The sequence below is a fragment of the Aythya marila genome, assembly GCF_965140915.1.
Source record: "Aythya marila genome assembly, chromosome: 1".
Classification (NCBI taxonomy): Eukaryota; Metazoa; Chordata; class Aves; order Anseriformes; family Anatidae; genus Aythya; species Aythya marila.
In genome coordinates this window covers 131701640-131722383 of record NC_139042.1, presented here as the reverse complement: position 1 = coordinate 131722383, position 20744 = coordinate 131701640, and the positions used below count along the sequence as shown (strand labels likewise).

Below are 20744 nucleotides of genomic sequence, written 5' to 3'. Positions count from 1 at the left end.
TATTACTTTCTCTTCAGGTGCAAATCTTTATAAAAATGCCAAAATAGTCAATGATTTTAGTGTTTAAAATATGGTCTTGCATAGTTGTGGCAGCCTTGTCATGGTATTGACTGTCCCTGTTTCCTGATGAGTTTGCTAGGCTGCTTTGAAGTGCTCATCTACGCTAGGCTGCTTTGAAGCGCTCATCTACGCTTGCCCTGTAGATGAAGTCCAAGATGAATTTAGGTCCCAGTTACTTCCTGTGAGCTATACTGTGCAAATTACATTGGCAGTTACAGTGGTACTTACTGTACTGCTGGTGATAGGACCTTAGTACAAGGAAAAGCTCATGTAGCGTGAGTCAATGTGCACTGTTGGCCCACGCATATAAAACCATGTCTTCCTTGGTGCTAGAATGAAAAAGAAAAAACAAGTGTGATAACCCCATTTTCTGGAGCTTAGTGTATTTTATTGGGCTGGAGGATGTGTAGACTTGGATCTGGGTTCATATGTATAAGTAACTGAAAAAGATCAATTATCTGTGGTGTCGTAAATCCTTGGTGTTTGAGCTGTGACAGGAGATTACATTAGCATCGCCAACTGTAAAATCCCTGTAACAGAGATGGGCTTTTATGTGGCAGTGGAGTGAATGACGAACAAAGTGCTATCAGTTACCCTGACCTACCATCTCATGTAATCTTTAGGCCACATTGACTCCATCACTTTTTGCCATGTGGCCATTTCACTGCTTCACTAATGCTAGTTCTCTTTTGCTCTTCTCTGGTTACTCTCTGCTAGTGCAGTCTGTGTTACTTGATGGCACCTCTCATACCACCATGTAGTTATTGCTATTTACTCAGGTGGTTAGGTTATGTGGCCTTACATCATGGATGAGCATTAGGATGATATGGTGAGTATCATGAGCTGGCCATAAGATGAAATGATCTTTAATATTGTCAGTCATGGTGAAGCTGTACTCTCATTTGTGATACTTCTTCCTTCCATATCTAGGAAAAGGCAAAATAAACAAATAAGTATATATAAAGCTCACCCTATGTATGTTGAAAAAGAAGCAGTGGATGATTAGGATTTGTGAATTATTCTGTATTGGAAAAGAAGCTGTTGGAGATGCACTCCAAAAAAAAAAAACCACACACAAAAACAAAACAAACAAACCCCACACAAAACCCAACAAGCACATAATGGAGCTATTATAATAATGATTTATATAATTTACTTGCTTGAGCTCTGCGGTTTAGAATGCATCATGTTTTTTCTGTGTATTGACTGCATGCACCTTCCAGTGGTGTTTGGCTGAAATATACAGTATTTCAGCTATAGTTCAGGAACCCTGCAACTCCAATGCGTCCGATAACCCCAAAAAGCATAAAGACTGCTAAGCTGAAATGGACCCATTTTAGCATGGTAGTCTTATTTGCTTTCTTAAGAACTGAAAAGGATTTTACTAAATTTCATTAGCAATAAGAAAAAAATATTAATGTTGTTATTTTCAAGGATTCTTTTATTTAGAAGGCTCCTAGAAGAGCATAGAGGTGATACTATATAAATCAGAAAAAGCAGTAGGTTTTGGACCATCAGTGTGTCCTTAGCTCCTTATGTTGTACTTGGTTATTGAAAAGGACTCAGAACAGGTATAATATGCCATACAACACTACATGATTTATGCCTCTCTACCTGGAGAAATATAGTATAGGATAATAGCTAATAGTCTGATTTTCAGAGGTGTTCAGTGGCAACAACCTCAGCTGAAATGAAAATAGCGCCTGCTGCACTGAAAAGGGAGCCATTAATGTCAGCCCTAAAACTGCATTCCATTGTGTTTACCATTTAAGGTCAGCGTCTCAAACTTTTTTTAAACAAAATCTCTTTAGCTTTGTTGTTTTTGTTACAGTGGGGCAAGAAGAAAACATTACTAAGGATGTACTTCATCTTTCATTTGAACCTTCTGTCTCTGTCAGCCTCTGTCCACAAGAGAACTAGTTTGGAAATTTGAAGACAATCTCTTTAGTCATTTTTAAGTTGGTAAGAAGTGGCGTGGGAGAGAGATTTTCCTTGTGTCTCCTGTTGTAGATATATATTTTTAAAAGCATTATTATATTGAGGGCAAACAGTTGAAGAATAGCAAGACTCAAGGCCCAGCTCATGCTGAGTAGACAACTGTATTCACGAGTGCTTTAATGAAACATCATAGACTTATTTCATTTGAAGATACAGTCCTCAGTGCACAGCTCTCTGTGCTGAGTGTAGTGTCAGACCTGAGATGGCTCAGACTTTTTCTGGCTTGCTTACAACAAGCAGAATTTGAAGGTAAGGTTAAATTTAGCCTTCTGTACCTTCTATGCACCATTGTTGAAAGTATGTGGTCTTATGTGACTAAGGAGCACTGCTTAATTATTTTCTCTGCTGTCGGTGGAATAACAAAAGTTCAGAACTCAGCTTGGCTATCAAAATGGGCAACTAGGATTATTTTAAGGTGCTAGGTGAACAAAAGTAATGCTGAAAGAAGTGTGAGAAAACTAATAAAACTATATGAAAACATTTTTTTCATATATGTACATAAATATGAATGTGTATATGTGGATCTTCTAGCTGTCTGTTGTTCAGTGTTCATCTTGCATTTCTGTTGCTGTATAACATAAGTAGGTGGGAGCTGGAGATAGGAAACTGTGAGAATGTCATGGAAGAACAAAACACAGTATTTGGGATAGGTGTCAATGCAGGGAGGAAAACAGGCTCTAAATTAGGATTGTGAGGGTAATGGTAGCTAATGTGAACACTAAAATTAAAGCAGGAGAATAACCCATTGTTCGTTTCTGTGCTAACGCATCAAGGCATGACACAGAGCAAAGGTATTTTCAGTAAGTTTGGGAGAATCTAAAAGTTTTCCTTCTTCTTTGGGTTCATTATGTGGAGAGGAGCTGGATTTTTGGGGTAAAGGGATATAAATGATAGAATATCAATAAGACCTGTGAAAACTTGATAAAAAAAATAGATAAAAACAAACAAAGAAAACAACAAAACAAACAAACAAAAAACAATCACAGAATCATCTAGGTTGGAAGAGACCTCCAAGATCACCTAGTCCAACCTCTGACTTAACACTAAGAAGTCCTCCACTAAACCATACCACTAAGCTCTACATCTAACCATCTTTTAAAGACCTCCAGGGACGGTGACTCAACCACTTCCCTGGGCAGCCCATTCCAGTGCCTAACAACCCTTTCAGTAAAGAAGTTCTTCCTAATATCCAACCTAAACCTCCCCTGGTGCAACTTTAGCCCATTCCCCCTCACACTGTTTCCAGGTACATGGGAGAATAGACCAACCCCCATCTCGCTACAGCCTCCTTTAAGGTACCTATAAAGAGCAATAAGGTCGCCCCTGAGCCTCCTCTTCTCCAGGCTCAACGATCCCAGCTGCTCCTCATAAGACTCGTTCTCCAGACCCCTCACCAGCTTCCTTGCCCTTCTCTGGACTGTCTCAAGCACCTCCATGTCCTTCTTGTAGTGAGGGGCCCTAAACTGAACACAGTACTCGAGGTGCGGCCTCACCAGAGCCGAGTACAGGAGGACAATCACCTCCCTAGCCCTGCTGGCCACCCTGCTTCTTATACAAGCCAGGATGCTGTTGGCCTTCTTGGCCACCCGAGCACACTGCTGGCTCATATTCAGCTGACTATCAACCAGTACTCCCAGGTCCTTCTCTGCCAGGCAGCTTTCCAACCACTCATCTCCCAGCCTGTAGCTCTGCTTGGGGTTGTTGTGTCCCAGGTGCAGGACCCGGCACTTGGCCTTGTTGAACTTCATACAGTTGGCCTCAGCCCATCGGTGCAGCCTATCCAGATCCTCCTACAGAGCCTTCCTACCCTCAAGCAGATCGACACATGCACCTAACTTGGTGTCATCTGTGAACTTACTGAGGGTGTATTCAATGCCCTCGTCCAGATAATCGATAAAGATATTAAAGAGGACCGGCCCAGCACTGAGCCCTGGGGAACGCCACTAGTGACTGGCCTCCAACTGGACTTGGCTCCATTCACCATGACTCTTTGGGCCCGGCTATCCAGCCAGTTTCTAACCCAACGAAGCGTGCGCCAGTCCAAGCCAAGAGCAGCCAGTTTCTTGAGGAGAATGCTGTGGGAGACGGTGTCAAAAGCGTTGCTGAAGTCAAGGTAGACAACATTCACAGCCTTTTGCCAATCCACCCAGCGTGTCACTTTATCAGTAGAAGGAGATCAGGTTTGTCAAGCAGGACCTGCCTTTAATAAACCTATGCTGATTGGGCCTGATCGCCTGGTTGCCCTGCAAGTGCTGTGTGATGACACTCAAGATAATCTGCTCCATGAGCTTCCCTGGCTCTGTGGTCAAGCTAACAGGCACACACACCCGCACAACAAAAACAAACAAGCAAACAAAAAAACATCCTTCACAGCACTTTTCTGTGTAATGTTAAATGTATGACAGTTATGTGGTATTGAAAAATTTTATTGGGATTCATTCAGCTTGCCCTGTGTAATTCACTTTTGGGTCTTCCCTTCGCTGTTAATGCTAATCTCATGCCAAGAAAATGGCTGTACTTACCTGTAAGATGTACGTACACTGTCATTGCTTAAAAACTGAATTACCTTTTATAACTATTCATTTTGGTTCAAAGTTTTCAATGCTTTGAAGGCATATCCTATGTCAGGGAATAAATTAAATATTGAGGTAAAAATATTTCATTATGTAAGCGAAATCCTGAAAGGTTTTGTGTCCAGCCAGTATGTAGGTTCATGTGTAGTTTTTTATTTGAGTATATGTCTGCCTACATAATCCGTCATCTTTTAGTTTACGTATTCCCCTTGTCAAAAGTAAAACCGTATTGAACACTTTTAAATAGTAATGCTTTACACTTGGTAGTAGTGTCTTTCATCCAGGCATCTCATCCTACTTTAGTTATTAATTGATGTTTGATAGTACTGGTATGACATAGAAAATATTATCACCTTTAATAATGGTTAAGCAGAATCACATAGTTAAACACTTGTCTATAGTAGCATTGCCATTCCTGTTTCAGAGGTGTTTATTCTGAGTTATGTCTTCCTGTAAAATCTCAGTAGACTTGAAACGTGTTAGTTTTTGTCTCAATGCATCTGCTCGAGGTCAATCCTGAAAGTGTTTGTGTGTTTGTAGGGATGATGGGATGACTGTAATTTGCTATGTTTAGATTAGCAACTATCTGTGCTTTCTGTCCATCATTTTTTTTTTAATTTAATTTGAGATTCCTCCCTTGAGTTAACAACTTTTATTGTATGATGCACTTTTTTGAAGTGAGGATGTAGCCAGTAAGTTGCTCAGAAATTGAATCGGTAATTCTCATACTGTTTTTGCTATACTAGTTATAAATAGTCCACAATTCTTTTTTAGGGTAAATGCACAACTGAGTACTGAACCAAACCCTCTCCCCTGTTTCTGAAATGTCTAAAAGCTGTCAAGATAGTTTTTGATTTCTTTTCTTTTCCAGCTTAACCCACACTATCCAGAAGGTAATAATGGAGGAAAAGCTTTGGTAAGTTAAATTTACATGTTGCATATAATCTGGGAGATACTGTATCCTTAACCTAATAAAGTCCAACATATGGAAGTCCTTTGTGGCTTTCGCTGTAGTTACATGTCACAACCGCTGGGGTTATCTTCTGTATCCTGTATAGGCTAGTGTGCAATTCAGAACTGTTGTTACAGAAAGTTTTCCATTGTGTAAAGGATGAGATAGGAATCTTATGCAAATTATGCATCAAATTGGCATTAGTTAGAATTCAGTTCTGCTTAGAAACTGCAGACAGTAAGCATATTAATACTTATCAAATCAGGCATGCTACCTTATGACAAAAACACCACCACTCTTCAGCAAGTAAACCAGACAAGCAATTCTGGTTACTTATGTACCAGCATCAATTCAGAGGCTCTGCTAGTGGAGATGAGCCCCCCCAGAGCACGTTTGTCAGTCAAGCATGGCCCTAAATCTGAAGACATGCTGAGACTCTTTTCATTACCAGTATTGAGTACACGTAAGGAGATATTCAGGCACAGGCTTAGGCTGAGCCATGCCAAACTTCAGGAAACTCTCACATGATACCATCACAAGGACCTAAGTTGTCCTTGCTGCAATGCGGATGGGTTGGATGTGAAGACAGATGCTTCCAGGCAGTCTGTAGCTATTACAGGTAAAGGTATTTGTCTGCTTTTACAATGCTAAGAGTGTGCTTGCTAATTCTAACTAATGAGGGAATCTTATTCTTAAACAAATAGTCCAAGAAAGAATCATTCCTCCATCACATTCATGATATTGCCAGGAAAACACTGAGATCTTCTTAGAAAAAAATCTATTCGATTTATTTCTGTTTGCCTTCTGGCTTTTGTTCTTTTAACAGACACGTTTTCAAGTTTTTCTCTGGATGGGGAAGTTTTTTTTTTTTTTTTTTTTAAATGAAAACCAAAATTCTTACATAATAATTTGCCTCCAGCACTGCAATTTTAATAAAAATGGAGACTGTTGTAAGAGTTGCTAACATTGGTTTTCTGCCTTATGTGGTATTTGGTATAAATAGTAATATAGCAGTAACAGCTCAGCTGGCCAGAGAAATGAGAACTTTCTCTCATGAAAATATAGGAGTTCCAACAGTTGTTTCTCATTGGTACTGGAATGACATTTGAAGCCCCCAAAACTTTCTGACAGAAGTCGAGATAAGGTCTAGAACATCCACTGAATACGGTGCTTGCTGTAAGTGCTTGGGTTCATGCTCTCATGCTGTGAACAGTGGAGCTGGGTTCTCATACATCTCATCTGCATTAATGTTTTAGTTCACATCATGATGGCACTTCCTTAATTGAATCACCTAATTATTCCCTATTTAAAACACTACGTTTCGCTTTGCGGAGCAATCTCAGAGTGTGTAAACTTGTATTCTGTTGATCAAATTTAAAGGACGCACATCTGGAATGTATCTAATGTGCTCTAGGCTCTCATGGCTGCCTAGCCCACAAAACTAGGTTAGAGCTAATCTGAATTAAAACATATGAAAAGATGTGTAGGGTAGATGTTAGATCCTCATCACAAAGGGCCCACTCCTACTGTACCATGCTGTAGTAATTTGGATATAATATAGAGTCTGCAATTGCAGCATTTCCAGTTCATCTAAATATTCTCTGGGCTGGGTAATTAGAAGGAACAAGAGTAATATGAACATGAACGTTGAAGGCAACTGCTCTAACAGTTTGGCGTAATCCTCCTGAGCGTTGGTTCCAACCAAAAACCAAGACCAGAGAAATTTGATAAGGCAAATATTGTCTTTGAAAATGTTATCAAAACTGAATGACAATCAAAACTGGTTCTCTGTGGAAATTTTACTTTACACAGTCAGCACTTCATGTGAAAAACATTCTGTGAAAGAACAGCTGATAAATTTTGTTAACACCTCCATATAAATCCAAGCCTACAGGTGCTTTTAGCATGCTAGAAATCCTTTGGATCCTTCTCTCCTTTACAGTCACATTGGAAATACCATGAGTCAGCACTGGCTATTTTAAGTCTTCATCCTGACTTCAAGCAACTTGAGTAGCCAAGCTTCACATCCCTGTGCAGAAACTTATTTTACAATGATGGTGTTTTGAATTGTCCCTCAGAAGTGTGGCAGTCTTACAGTATTTGGAGTTCTTGAAGGGTCGTCTATGTCAGTCTTGTATCCAATATTCATATAACATGGATCACATAAGCTTTTCTTGTACCATGGTTTTCATGTGGCGTTTCTTCAGCCAGGTGATTGCCTGACTCACTGCAAAGGCATCATCTTTTTCATTTTTTGAACAAATTAATTTTGAAGTACTGCCAGTGAAGTAAATCTGCTCTAGAGGGGGGATGGAAGTGGACCTACCCCAGCATAATTTGAAGTTAGAGCCATAGGAAAATGGAGAGGCATACTTGAATATCTTCAGATGAAGGAAGAAACTGAGCCTGCAGTCTGTTTTGCTTTTCATTGCTAGTCTGATGGATAAAAGGGTACCAGTTCCTTCTCTGCTGGCTGGGTTTTGAAGGAGGCATAGCCATCTGTGTGTTTTGTGCCAACCTTTAACTATAAATGTGTGACAGGGCTTCTTGTGCATGTTCACTGCCCGGTTTACAAGTCTCAATCACAGTTGCTTAGGCAACTGTCAATTTTAGGAAGCAACGATGCAGAAGAATTTTCTATGGTACAGTAGTGGCCATAGGCATCTCATTCTGCTTAAGTCTATCTTTTATGCCTTAAGTGACTAGAAGTCTAAAAGGGTTTTGGCTGCTGAGACCATAAATATTGCTGGAAGTGACTAGGACTTTTGTTCCCAAGCTGTGTTTGGGCTGCAGTTCCTTGCACATTTATGGGCTGCTGCTTGAGATTTCAGCCAAATTGTCTGGTGAAACACTGCTTTGATTTCTGGTAAAATTTAGCCTTGCATTGAGTTGATTAATATTCTTGTATGTGTTTTTCCCACATCTAAATTCCAGAAGATTTTTTTTTTTTTGTAGCATGAAGACCTTTCTCTGATTTAAAGGCCATGTTGGGTAGGGAAGGGTAAGAGGGACTTCTCCAGCTCTCTAGAAGACTAGGAGATTGTAACGTATAGTGCATCAAAATGCAGTGCTCTGTTATAGTTTCCATTAAATCCCAAATTGGTGTATCTTATGCTGCAAAGTAGTCTATTATTTCCAATCACAGAAATGTACAGCATCTAGAAGAACACCATAAACATTGGGGAAATGATGTCAAGAACAGATGGGAACGTAGCATTTGTTAGCACCTTAGTATTAAAAGGCTATCTTTGGATAGCTATCTTAGCTCCATTCATCTGCAATTTTGGGAGAGAGTGCTAGTCCTAACCAGTTCCAAACTGTTTTTTACTGTTGAGATTTTTCTTAGGATTGAGAGTGGTATGCATTTACTTTTCTTGTAATGAAGTTGGACAGTTTTGCCACGGGTTTCTTGGTCCAATTTGACATACCTTTTGACTTCTTCCTGTCTATATTTATGAATGCCATACAATGTTGTGATTCAATGTTTTCTTTCTTGCTTCCATCCCAAATTATTTTTTCCCAATAAACACTCTAAGTTCTTTTTTTATTTACCTTCCAGCAACTAAGTTTGTTTAATTAAAATTTCATAATGTGTGTCACAGGTGATGCAGTTAAAACAATTAAAATAGGTTTGGGGATTTTTTTTTTTTTTGAGGCTGAAAAGCAATCTGAAAAACATAAAAATAAAAATAATCAGTTTTAAAATGGCAGTGTCTCTGCTTATATAAAGCCAGCAGTCAGACCACTTGAGAGGCTCTGCACTCATGGGGAGAAGGGGAGACACAGATGCCAGCACATTATTATTATTATTCTGCTGCTGCACACAGGTCTGAATCAGCTCTGAAAACGCATACATTGTTTCTTACAGAATGTCTCTGGCTCTTAACAACAGAATTGCAACGTGATGTCTCTGCTAAAAATGCGATGACTCACAAATGAGTCAACAGCGAAGGTGTCATAGAAGGCTAACTGCTGTGCTGTCTGCCAGGGCTATGTAACATGCAGGAGCAAGGCTGGCCATTAATTTCCTCGACTTTCTTTTCATATAGCATTTTTAAATCATCTAACCTATGGAGTTCTGTTCACATTACTGCTTTGTGAAAATGCTGGTTTGTAAGAGCCTCCTAAACTGGGTTAACATACTGAGATACCACAGTGTACTAGATTTAACAGGCATTTTCAGAACTCTGGTTGCTATTAAGTTTAATTTCTGCTGAAATCTGTAGTGCAGTGTAAGGTATTCATTCAGGAGTAGGGCATTATCCTCGTCTGTCTCTATGCCACAAGAGGTGTCTTTACCAATTGGAATTGTAGATTGGATTTGCATTCTAAAAGGAAAGGTATTCCTGGTCTGACATGTTTTTATATTATTATTTTTTCTCCAGGGTTTTTTTCTTCACTTTTTTTTGCAGGAAGGCCCTTTCATAAACAAAACTCCACGTAAATCTGAAGTTTAGGTATGATACTTAGTTGAGATGAATAATATGGGAGCATGGGGTTGGTTACAATTACTAGCAAATTATATTAAGAGCTGTGAAGAAGGCTCATCTCCAAGGCTACAAGTCCTAAGAAAGACAAGCCTGATTATTTTGCCCCTAATTGCAGTATAGGTTTTGTCACCAATTATGCCCTTCAAATTGCAAACACTGTATGTTTGTGCTGGATTTATTTTAAAGCTTCTTTTTTAAGTAAGTGTGATGCACTGCAAGTCAGTGGTGGTAGCCCAGGAGTTATGACATTTGCTGGTAGCCTGGATCAGTATTGCCACTCTTCACCAAAAGGACTGTTTGTTTTCACTAAGTATATCTCCTCTGAACTCTCAACCTTTGCTTTTCTAACACTAGTCCCTTACCACTGGCTATATGGCAGGGGCATTTTCCCTTATACCCCCTGGCAAAGTCCTGTTGTACATGTGAGTAGTGTACTTCTAGTTGAGTGGATGCTTGGGTTTTGTTAGGCAGAGTAGGCTGCCTCTGCTATCTGCACCATATGGTTTTTAGATGGAAAAAATCATCTCTTTTGGAAGATGAAGGTCCAGATCCTGCCAGGTGGTAGAAAAACGAATCGGCATTTCCCAGATCCTCATGGGTCATTTAACCAGTGAACTACAGAGTGAGGTGATTCCACCATCTTCACTGTGGGCATATATCTAATTTGAATTGCTACAACTTGTGACCAGTTTGTCAGTAGTATGGGACAACCAAAACTATTTTTTTTTTCCTTAATGAATTTACTATTTGGTGGAATTGTTTTACTCACAGTTCTTGCACTTTTTCTCTGTACTCCTAGCAAGTAATTCACCTACTTTTTTTGGAAAAAAGTCTTGGGAGTGCTTTCTTTGGCTGCCACTGACCCTATCATCACCACCATCTCTGAAACTGTTCATTGGCTTCTTCTTCACACTGCTTTGATTTGAATTTTTCTTTCTGTGAGTTCCTTTGCACAACCGTACCTTTTCTTCATTGAATCAGTTTTTGCTGGCTGCATCTGCCTGTATGCTCGTTTCTTACCTGTGCAAATGTCATTGTTTTGTTCTGTTTAGGAATGCAGTGCTTCTTCTGTACTGATCATATTGTCTAATTCATTTGAAATATTCTAATTTTTTCCTCTTCTTTCAACTTCCTTGTATAGACTCATCAGCAAATTTAATAATGGCTAGACTAAATGCAGGTTCTGATGTCTGCTTACTGAATTTAATCTTGAGAAACTTTCTGTGTACGAGCATGTATGTTCTCACACGTGTGCATGCACTCAGATGTAAATTCAGACATAAATTTAAGTCTGTATTTTCATATGTGATGGCTGTATCTCTATCATGCACTCCCTACATGTATTGTTTTCAGAGCTCTCAAGGTCAGGGTCACTTTCCATTACTTTTTTTTTTTCAGTGACTAGCACATGGCACTCATTATGAAGGTTGGGTTGTGAGGTGTCTGAGATCCTAAAATTAAATTATAAAGAGAGTTCTGAGGTTTTTCTGGAGTCCAGTTTGGAATTATTATACAGCTGTTGTGTGGGTCTGCTTTTGCTCAGCTAAGCTTTGCATTGCAGTTAGCAGTATTACAGACACTGTCTTTCCCTCTGTTGAGAGGGACTTTTCATTTTATAGACTAGAAACCAGCTCTTGCTCATATGGCAGGTTTGATTTGACAAGTGCCAAGACTGGTTGGCTGGATTTAGGCCTAATGAGCTAACTCCATAGCTCAACAGCATCTATACAGTGGCTGGGGAGACTCATGCCTGAGCGAAGTCAGCCCCAAACTGCAGGATGAACCTCCCTGCAGAACTAGTGGTTCATTTGAACTACTTCAGCACAGGAGACCTGCCTTTCACTTTGCTGCGTGTCATAGAAACCTGCACGTGTGTGTATGTGCTCATTCTTAATGGCCTGTTGGGAGTGGTCAGGCATTCGGTAATGAGTGAATATAAAAAAACTTCACAACATGGAACAGAGTATGGTTTCATATTTTGGTCTGTGATTTTTCCTGGAACTCTAGGGAAAAAAAAAAATAATTTGAAGTGTCCTGCCTTTTTGCATACCATCCTTTTCAGTTTGGAAATTATAGTAGAGTGGGTAGGTTCTGGGAAAACCTAATTAATTTTGGATGTAAGTTATGGGAAGTATTAGCAATTTTGGATGCTGTTCTAAACTGTCTTGTATTCCTCACTCCTTTACTGATGTCTTGAATTTTAAATAGATTTTCCAGTTTTCCAGTTTGTTTGGAAATTTGGGAAGTAGATTTTTGTTTGATGCTAGACTCTCACTCCTACCTATTAAGCTCTTAAGAGCATTCACCTGTAGTTTGCCTGCCTTCCCACTTTGGATCTTATCCTGAGTTTGTAAAAAAAATATATATGGAAATCACCAATGTTGGTGGACAAAAAATTTTGCTATTTTCTCAATCCTCACATACAGGTTAAGTTTCTATGTGTGATCTTGTTTAGTATTTTTTGGGTCTGGGGTACAAGAGAATGTGAGGACTGCCAGATGAAAGTTTGCTGTTCTGCAAGACACAGGGGATGTTTCTCCTGTCTCAGCAAGCATTCCTCTCAAAAATGAGTGACAATACTCTAATGACTAGATGAACCTAAGTAGAATTTTTGAGACTATTTCTTCCTGTTTTTTTCTTACTGTTTCTCCTTTGAAAAAGTAATGGGATGGAAAGCTGGCATTTTCTAGGCCTGATAATGAAAAAAATTGATGTTTTGGAAGGATTCAAAAAGTGCCTTGAAATGAGATGATAACTAGTTATTTCTTACTTAGATGAGTTTCACTCATCTTTGATTTTGTAGCATAATTGGCAATATGAATAATCAAAGCTTTGCCCTTGATTATCCCTTACAGTTGAGTTTTAATCAAAGTACTAATGCAAACAAACGAAGTACAGTCTAGCCTCTTTGCATTGTTTTTTACATCTCTTCCCTAGAGGTGCACCATAAATCATTGTAATAGTATTTCAGATTTCCAGTGTTTGATTTTCTCTTTTGGCTTTCTTCATTCTTCTTTCCTTCTACTCTCACAATATGTTTTGTGTATGAGAAAGGCTCTGTGCTGTCTGTCTCTTAATTGGTTATTAGTCTCTTGTAATATGTGTAATATGTATATTCCACCCTGGAGGAATAGCTTTTACTTATGCCAGTAATTCTACTTGTTGCTGTGTGGTTATGGGCATAGACTCTGAATTGCTTCTTCAAGCAAAGATAGGTGAGGTTAGGCTTAGAGAAAGTAGCATTTAGAGTCTGTGAAGCCAAGGGGTATGTAGGTAACTTAAGATGAAGATGGCTGCTTAGTGGTGTTGGATCACAGAATTCCCATGGACTTCTAGCAGGTGGGGGGAGGAAGATCACCTTCTTTGATGCACATACCTATTTGGAGACACCAACACAGACACCACACAAAACTTTGTAAATGTCTCTTGAAAGCTAGGCTCCTTTAAAGGTGTGAAATTCTTCCGTTTCTGTGGGCTTGCTCAGACCTGGGTTGGATCCAGCCTCTAATGCATTATCAGCCTGTGCTAAGATTTCTAATGCAATCTATCTAGTGCTTTTTTTCCCACAACACCCCCTTCCAACAACAAGTACGCCTTAATAGGACAGATATTCTGGCTTTTCCTGTGTGGAAGGTGTGCTGCTTTGATTCTGACCATATGGGAGGGGAAAAAAGAAAGAGCAAACTTAAATAAAACAACTGTGAAAATAAGCAAATTGTTCACTTTTTTACTTCCCTCCTCACTTTTTAAAAATCCAATTTTCATTACTTCTCTTCTTTTAACTTGGCCTTTTCCAAACTAGCATTGTATAGCTACATCTGTTGGGAGTGAAAGGTCTATAACTGCTGCAGGTTTTTGAAGTTGTAGGTGTCAAGCAATAATATATACAGTTCTGCAGTCTCTCTGTAGCTGGTGACCTGCTGTTGTTATAATGACTGTCTGAGACCCCATGTGCCTGGGGCAAAGTGCATCCTTTGTGCTACACACTCCAAAGCCAGTCATGGTACATTCGTACTAGAATGTACAAAAAAAAAAATAATAAAAAAATTCACATGTATTACTTGTTACTTGTCCACAAGGTAATTGGAGAACTTATAATGGGCCCTGATGCAAGCAAATAACCCTTGTGCCTAATTAGCAGAGAGACGGCGACCTTCCTGCTTCAAAGAAGAAACGCCAAGCAGGGGAGAAGATTATGTATACTTTGGTCTCTGTGCCACATGGAAATGACATCGCATCTCTCTTTGAACTGGATGCCACCACTCTTCAGAGAGCTGATTGCCTGGTTCCAAGGTAAAAAAAAAAAACAAAACAACAACATACACACACACACACACACACAAACAAACAAACAAACAAACAAAAAAACCTACATTGACAAGGTTTCTTCCTGGTATTATGCTGGTGAGTAAAGTAGAAAAAAATCAAACACAAGCAAGTATTATCCTTCAGTTAAAATTTGAGGAGTGTTCATGGATAAACAAGAGATGTATAAAACATGATATTGCTGCTGTGACTGGGTAAAATAATTATAAGGATAGAACAAGTGATGCTTAAAGAGAATCTGTGAAGAGAAAAATAATAGGCTAAATGTTGCATAGGTATATATGAAGACAGAATTGAGTTCTGTGCTCTGTTTGAAAAAACTGCACTGCTAGTATATCTAACTGAATTGTCCACAACAAAATAATGTGTATGGTGACCTGTGCTGCTCTTTCCCTGACAGGTCATAATGCCACTGAACACTTCTAATATTCAAATTAAGCCAGGAAGTGTTTTCTGGATTTTAATTGTGAATATTTGGAATTTCAACTGTGTTGCTTAGCTGAGATTGGCTAGATAGGTTACAGTGTTGGTTGTGACTGAATGGGCATGCAGACACTTGGGGCTAGTGGTTATGAGGGTGGATTTTAAAGCTGGGTACCTGCAAATGGTGGTAAATACAGCTTTAAAGTGTAAAACTTAGCAGAGCAAGTACCAGATCATTTGCCTACTTGAGTACTCAAAGCCCATCAGCATGGAAGAAAGTGTGTAAGTGAAGACTACAGTGAATATATGAAAGAGTAGAATTCAGAGTAAAAATTGTAATTGATTTCTCAGCTCTGCTTTTTTGATAATACCACAAATTATCATATGGAAAAAATTTAAAAGAATCTCATGTCTGCTCTTTGTTCGCTTGATTTTCAGTTGAGAACTGATACTATAAACGCTTGCTTTCTGGAACAAAGGTTTGCAGATCATAATGGTGAAGCTGTGAAACTATGGTCAGTTTTACTTTCTGGCTTTTGTGCTGTGACAGGTGGAACAGGTTCATTACTCTGCAGAAAAAAATAATAAGAAAATAATTGTTTTTTCTTCTTTAAATGTATTTCTATTCAGATAGGATTTTAAAACACCTTTTTATTTTTATTTTTTCTTTCTGTAAGGAATACTACTCCTAAGCTTATGTAAATATTTAAGAACAGCATTCTGCATAATTCCATGATGCTGTCTTTGCTACAGCTCTATGCTGTAGTTCAGAAAGAAGAGGGAGACAAAGAGAAAAGGTGCTACGGTAACTTTTAGGTCCTCCTCACCCTTTTATTATGAGTGTCTGGTGTGATTCAGACTCTCAAGTCTCATGACATGGTCATTTGTTACACTGAATCCCATCTTGCCTAGTTTAGCTGAGGACTGATCCATCTATCCTGTTGTTTCCTTTGTTCTCCTTTAGGAACTCATATGTCCGACTGAGGCACTTATGCACTAATACTTGGGTTACTAGTACTAGCATTCCAATAGATACTGATGAAGAGAGGCCCGTGATGTTGAAGGTAAATACTAATTTCTTGGGGTTGGAATCCCAACCTCATTACTGAAGTTCTCTGCTGGTCATCTCAACGTATAAAATATGCATAATTGGTAAAGGTGAGACAATTGCTTACCCATATTAAACCAAGCGCTATTGCAGATTGGGACATGCCAAACCAAAGAGGACAAGGAAGCTTTTGCCATTGTGTCAGTTCCTCTGTCCGAGGTCAGAGACTTGGACTTCGCCAATGATGCAAACAAAGTTTTAGCATCAACTGTTAAAAAGCTGGAGAATGGGACAATAACCCAGAATGAAAGGAGGTTAGTGAGTTCTGTTTTTTTCCTTCCTAAATTTGTGTTTGTTTACTTACGGTATCACGGTGTAACAGTAATGGGTACGTTCAAAGAATCACGGAATGGCTGAGGTTGGAAGGGACCTCTGAAGATCATCTAGCCCAACCCCCCTGCTGAGCAAGATCACCTAGAGCACATTGCATAGGATGGCATCCAGTCAGTGTTTGAATGTCTCCAGAGAAGGAGACTCCACAACCTCTCTGGGCAGCCTCTTCCAGTGCTCTGTCACCCTCAGTAAAGAAGTGCCCTGTAATATTTAGACGGAACCTCATGTGCTTCAGTTTATGCCTGTTGCCTCTTGTCCTGTTTCTGGGCACAACTGAAAAGAGATCAGCTCTATCCTCTTGATACCCTTCCCCCAGATACTTATATACATTAATGAGATCTCCCCTCGGTCTTCTCTCTTCCAGGATACAGGCCCAGTTCTCTCAGCCTGTCCTCATACTACAGGTGCTCCAGTCCTCTAATCATCTTCGTAGCCCTCCTCTGGACTCACTCCATTAGTTTTATGTCCCTCTTGTACTGGGGAGCCCAGAACTGGACACAGTACTCTCAGCGTGGCCTCACCAGGCTGAGTAGAAGGGGACATCACTTCCCTTGACCTACTGGTAATACTCTTCTGAATGCACCCCAGGATACCGTTGACTGGCCTTCTTGGCCACAGGGGCACACTACTGGCTCCTGGTCAGCCTGCTGTCCATCAGGACTCCCAGGTCCCTCTCTGCAGAGCTGCAGCAGGTCATCCCACAACCTGTGCTGGTGCTTGGGGTTATTCCTCCCTAGGTGCAGGACCCTTGGGGTTATTCCTCCCTAGGTGCAAGTTCATAGCACCTGTGTGGAGATACAGGTGATTGCCAGAGGATGCTTTAATGCTGAGAGTGGTAGCCTGAGACTCAATTTATTCAATTTCTGTCAGATCTTTGCTGCACCTCAGGTTTCTCTGTGTATCTTGTATGTAAAATGGTGGTAAACAGCACTTCCCTAGCTCACTGGCTACATAAATAAATAGGTAGCTCCCTAAGAAAATGCAAAATGTTTGCCTTAATCTTGTGTAATGAGCCACTTCTGAGCTGTAATGTCTGGGTTCACTGGATTTGATTCTCATGTTCATGAAAGCCATCTGTATGGTGGGCAACATACAGGAACTGTACTGCATGTTCATACTGCTAGGGTAGTAGAAGAAGGTCTTAGAGTGACTGAGTGGCTGCCACAATTGTCCCTTTCCTTTCTAGCTTCTAAGAAGTGCTGATTTCTTCCCTCTGGTGACAAGCAATGGGACCTGAGGGAATAGCATGAGGCTGTGTTTTGGAGGAAGTTCAGGCTGGGTCTTAGGAAAAAGTTCTTCACCAAGAGGGTAGTTGTGCTCTGGAACAGGCTCCCTGGGGCAGTTGTCATGGCGTTGAGCTTGCTGGAGTTCAAGAAGTGTTTGGAAAATAGTCCTGGACATATGGCTTGATTTTCCCATGGTCCTGTGTTGCACCAGGAGTTGGATTTGATGATCCTTGTGGGTTCCTCCCAACCCAGGGTGTTCTATGATTTTGTTTTTCACTGGTTTCCTTTCCTATTTTACATCATTTTGTTGTCTTTAGTGTTTACGTTTTATGTCCATCCATGCTCTAACTGGAGCGCTATTAGAACGTCTGTTTTTTACACCCACCCCTGAATTACGGATTTTTGTTGTACATTGTAGCCAAATATATCCCAATGTAAGTGATGTAGTTAGCTATTTGTTTGCACCTGTCTGGTAAAACTGAATATTAAACAGCATCTCTGACAGTGTTAATTTCTATCTTGTATTCTGCCATGCATCATGCACAATTTTTTGCTGGAAACATTAATTTTTGGTGATAAAATGGAATTTATGCTGTCTGTTGAGTCCATAGTCTTTTGTCAGTAGTAACTAGAACAGATGATTCAATATCAGATGGAGGATTTATCTTAACAGGCAGATCTGTAATGGCTAAGGTGTTGGTACTCAATGTTGAAAAACATTTCATTACTGAGGAGAACCAAAAAGGGATACAATATAATCAAGGTGTGACATCCCTCTATTAACCTTGCACTGCTGTGTCACTGCGGTTCAGTATTGTCAATTCCTGAGGTTGATGGATTGGTACAACACACACATCAAACATTTCAGAGTGATTTCAGGATAACGTCATTATTTGTTTGTTTCTGTAATTTCCATTGGAAAAAAAATTACGTTTGTTTCCTTGTGTTACCACCTTCCTGATTAGGTAAGTAAGGATTCCAAGAGTTTGTTCCTGGTTATTTCACTCTATACTGGCCTTTCCTGTCTTTTTTTTTTTCTTTTTTTTTTTTTTTTTCTTTTTTTTTTTTTTTAGGGAGGGAGGTTGTTTTGTGAACCTTGCTATTTTCCACCAGCCATCAGTGGGCTGAGATTTTTAAAGCTAAATCTCAGTCAGAGGGTTTAGCAGAAAAGCCCAGACTTCTTGTGCGTAACAGAAACTTTGTGTAGAGATGTGTTTGAAAATCTATGGAGCATCTCCCTGCTGCTTTCAAAGCATGCATACATGTTTAATAATTACAGACTAAATATTAGCCAACTTCAAATGCTTCCAAAGAGTACATGTGCTGGGTTTTGTTTGTTCAAGTTTGCTAGTTCTTTTAAGCAAGATTCATTGAAATCTGTGGTCATCAATGCTTCTCTCTATGTATACCTGGTAAGGTATGTTAGTACCAAGATAGCAATGACCAGTCTTAGTATTATTTCTTTCTGTGTTTCCTGAAGATAGGAAAGAAGAAATAGTTACTGTCTCTGTCCATTTTAGCATTTCCTTCTGACAAGTATTTTCACCCCCGAAGAGGGGGTGAAATAAAGGATTTTTTTTTCCAAGTCATTTTTCAGTATTTTTTGGGTTGGTAGGGAAATTGTGTGTTTTTGTTCCTCTAGTAAGTGCATCATCTTGTTTCATGGGCCAATATTAGTAATTTACCAGTAAAAATACTTGCTAGGCTGTGTAAGAGTGTCTTTCTGCTGATTCTGGGCCTTGAGGCCAACTGGTATAGATTTTGGATTTCTGAATACTCTGCATGAGTTCAGCATCCTGCATTTTTCTCCCTTTCTCCATTTGGTTGTTGTTTAATGCCTTGGTAAAACACCTATGATGGATTCAAGCTTATGCTGATCTGAGACCTGGAAATCTTATGTACCTGTCAAACTTAGCTTTGCAGTGGTTGAAGTATCATTGTGCTAGATAAAGCTTGTTCTAAAATGTGATTTTCTTTCTTAATGAATTCTAGCATATGTTGAATAAATCTGTATGATAACGATTTGTCTGTTCTAGGTTTGTAACCAAGTTATTAGAAGATCTGATTTTCTTTGTTGCTGATGTACCTAACAACGGGCAGGAAGTTTTGGATGTGGTCATAAGTAAGCCAAACAGAGAAAGACAAAAATTAATGCGGGAACAAAATATATTGGCTCAGGTATACCCTACTGTATTAATAACTTGCTTGTATTTACAAATAGATTGTAAGATAGAGGGAGTTGATAAAATCAGTGTTTTAGGTAATCTGGTTTATGCCATCTTGGATTTATGTCTAATTGGATTGCTTATATATAAAACTGATTAATCAAAGCTCACCTCTTGGTCTGTGAATCACGTAGAAGCACAAAGGACTTTCTGTTGGTTTCATGCAATTCTGAGGACTTTTAAAACTATATTTGTTAGCAAATTGTTGACCAAATTTGAAACAAGCCTTTTATATGGTCCCAATCCTGCAAGTGCTTTCCTTGTACAAAAAATTTTGATGCCCTTATGGATCCCTGACTTTGTCTGAGGGCCAATTGGTATGTAAATCAGAATTAATATTCCTTTAAGTCACTGAAAGTGACTTAAATATTCCTTTAATAAAAATATTCCTTTAAGTTACTGAAATGAAAAATAATAATAATAAAAAAAAATTGTTCTCCATTTTCTTAATTTAGCTAAAGTTAAGGCACTTAACTTACAGTGTTTTAAGCTGGAGATAACAGTCAAGAGAAAGTGGTAGGAAAATACAAAGCTAAACACATAAGTTATAATGTCTGAGATAGTCACTGCCCCCTGATATTTAGTAATATTTAGATAATAAATACAGTGATTCACTTCTGACTTGGGTCAGTAGGGGCCTTGTGCTGATTCTGTTAGTGGGCATAGACAGCTATAGGTTAAGGAAAAATCTTGGTTTGATTTTAATCCTCAGTGTTTTTGATTTTGAACAGATATTTGGGATCCTCAAAGCTCCTTTTAAGGACAAAGGTGAAGGATCAATGCTGAGACTTGAAGACCTAGGTGACCAGAGATATGCCCCATACAAATACATGTTAAGGTTATGTTACAGAGTTCTCAGACATTCCCAGCAGGACTACAGGAAGAACCAGGTCAGTGGTATTCAAGATATTTTTTTTCCCCTAAATTCTGTAATTATATATCCTGGGTTTGATCTTGCACTCTGTACTTACAAGCGTGATTTTGTGGTAATCCTTGGGGATGGTGAAAGGACTGGGTTCTGTGTAGATTA

At 39.3% G+C, this 20744-nt stretch overlaps 1 protein-coding gene across 2 annotated transcripts in view; it reads left to right on the top strand.

The window, feature by feature from the left end:
• The window catches only part of ITPR2 (inositol 1,4,5-trisphosphate receptor type 2), a 271369-nt gene that overhangs the window by 62499 nt on the left and 188126 nt on the right, over nucleotides 1-20744 (top strand). The window contains exons 10-15 of one of the 2 annotated variants that reach the window (XM_082784799.1): nucleotides 5503-5547; nucleotides 14212-14366; nucleotides 15787-15886; nucleotides 16024-16184; nucleotides 19526-19667; nucleotides 20446-20604. In XM_082784799.1, coding sequence (XP_082640925.1) covers nucleotides 5503-5547; nucleotides 14212-14366; nucleotides 15787-15886; nucleotides 16024-16184; nucleotides 19526-19667; nucleotides 20446-20604 — 762 coding nt within the window. The remainder of the gene's footprint in view (nucleotides 1-5502; nucleotides 5548-14211; nucleotides 14367-15786; nucleotides 15887-16023; nucleotides 16185-19525; nucleotides 19668-20445; nucleotides 20605-20744) is intronic. The other variant, XM_082784800.1, reaches the window with a different exon arrangement.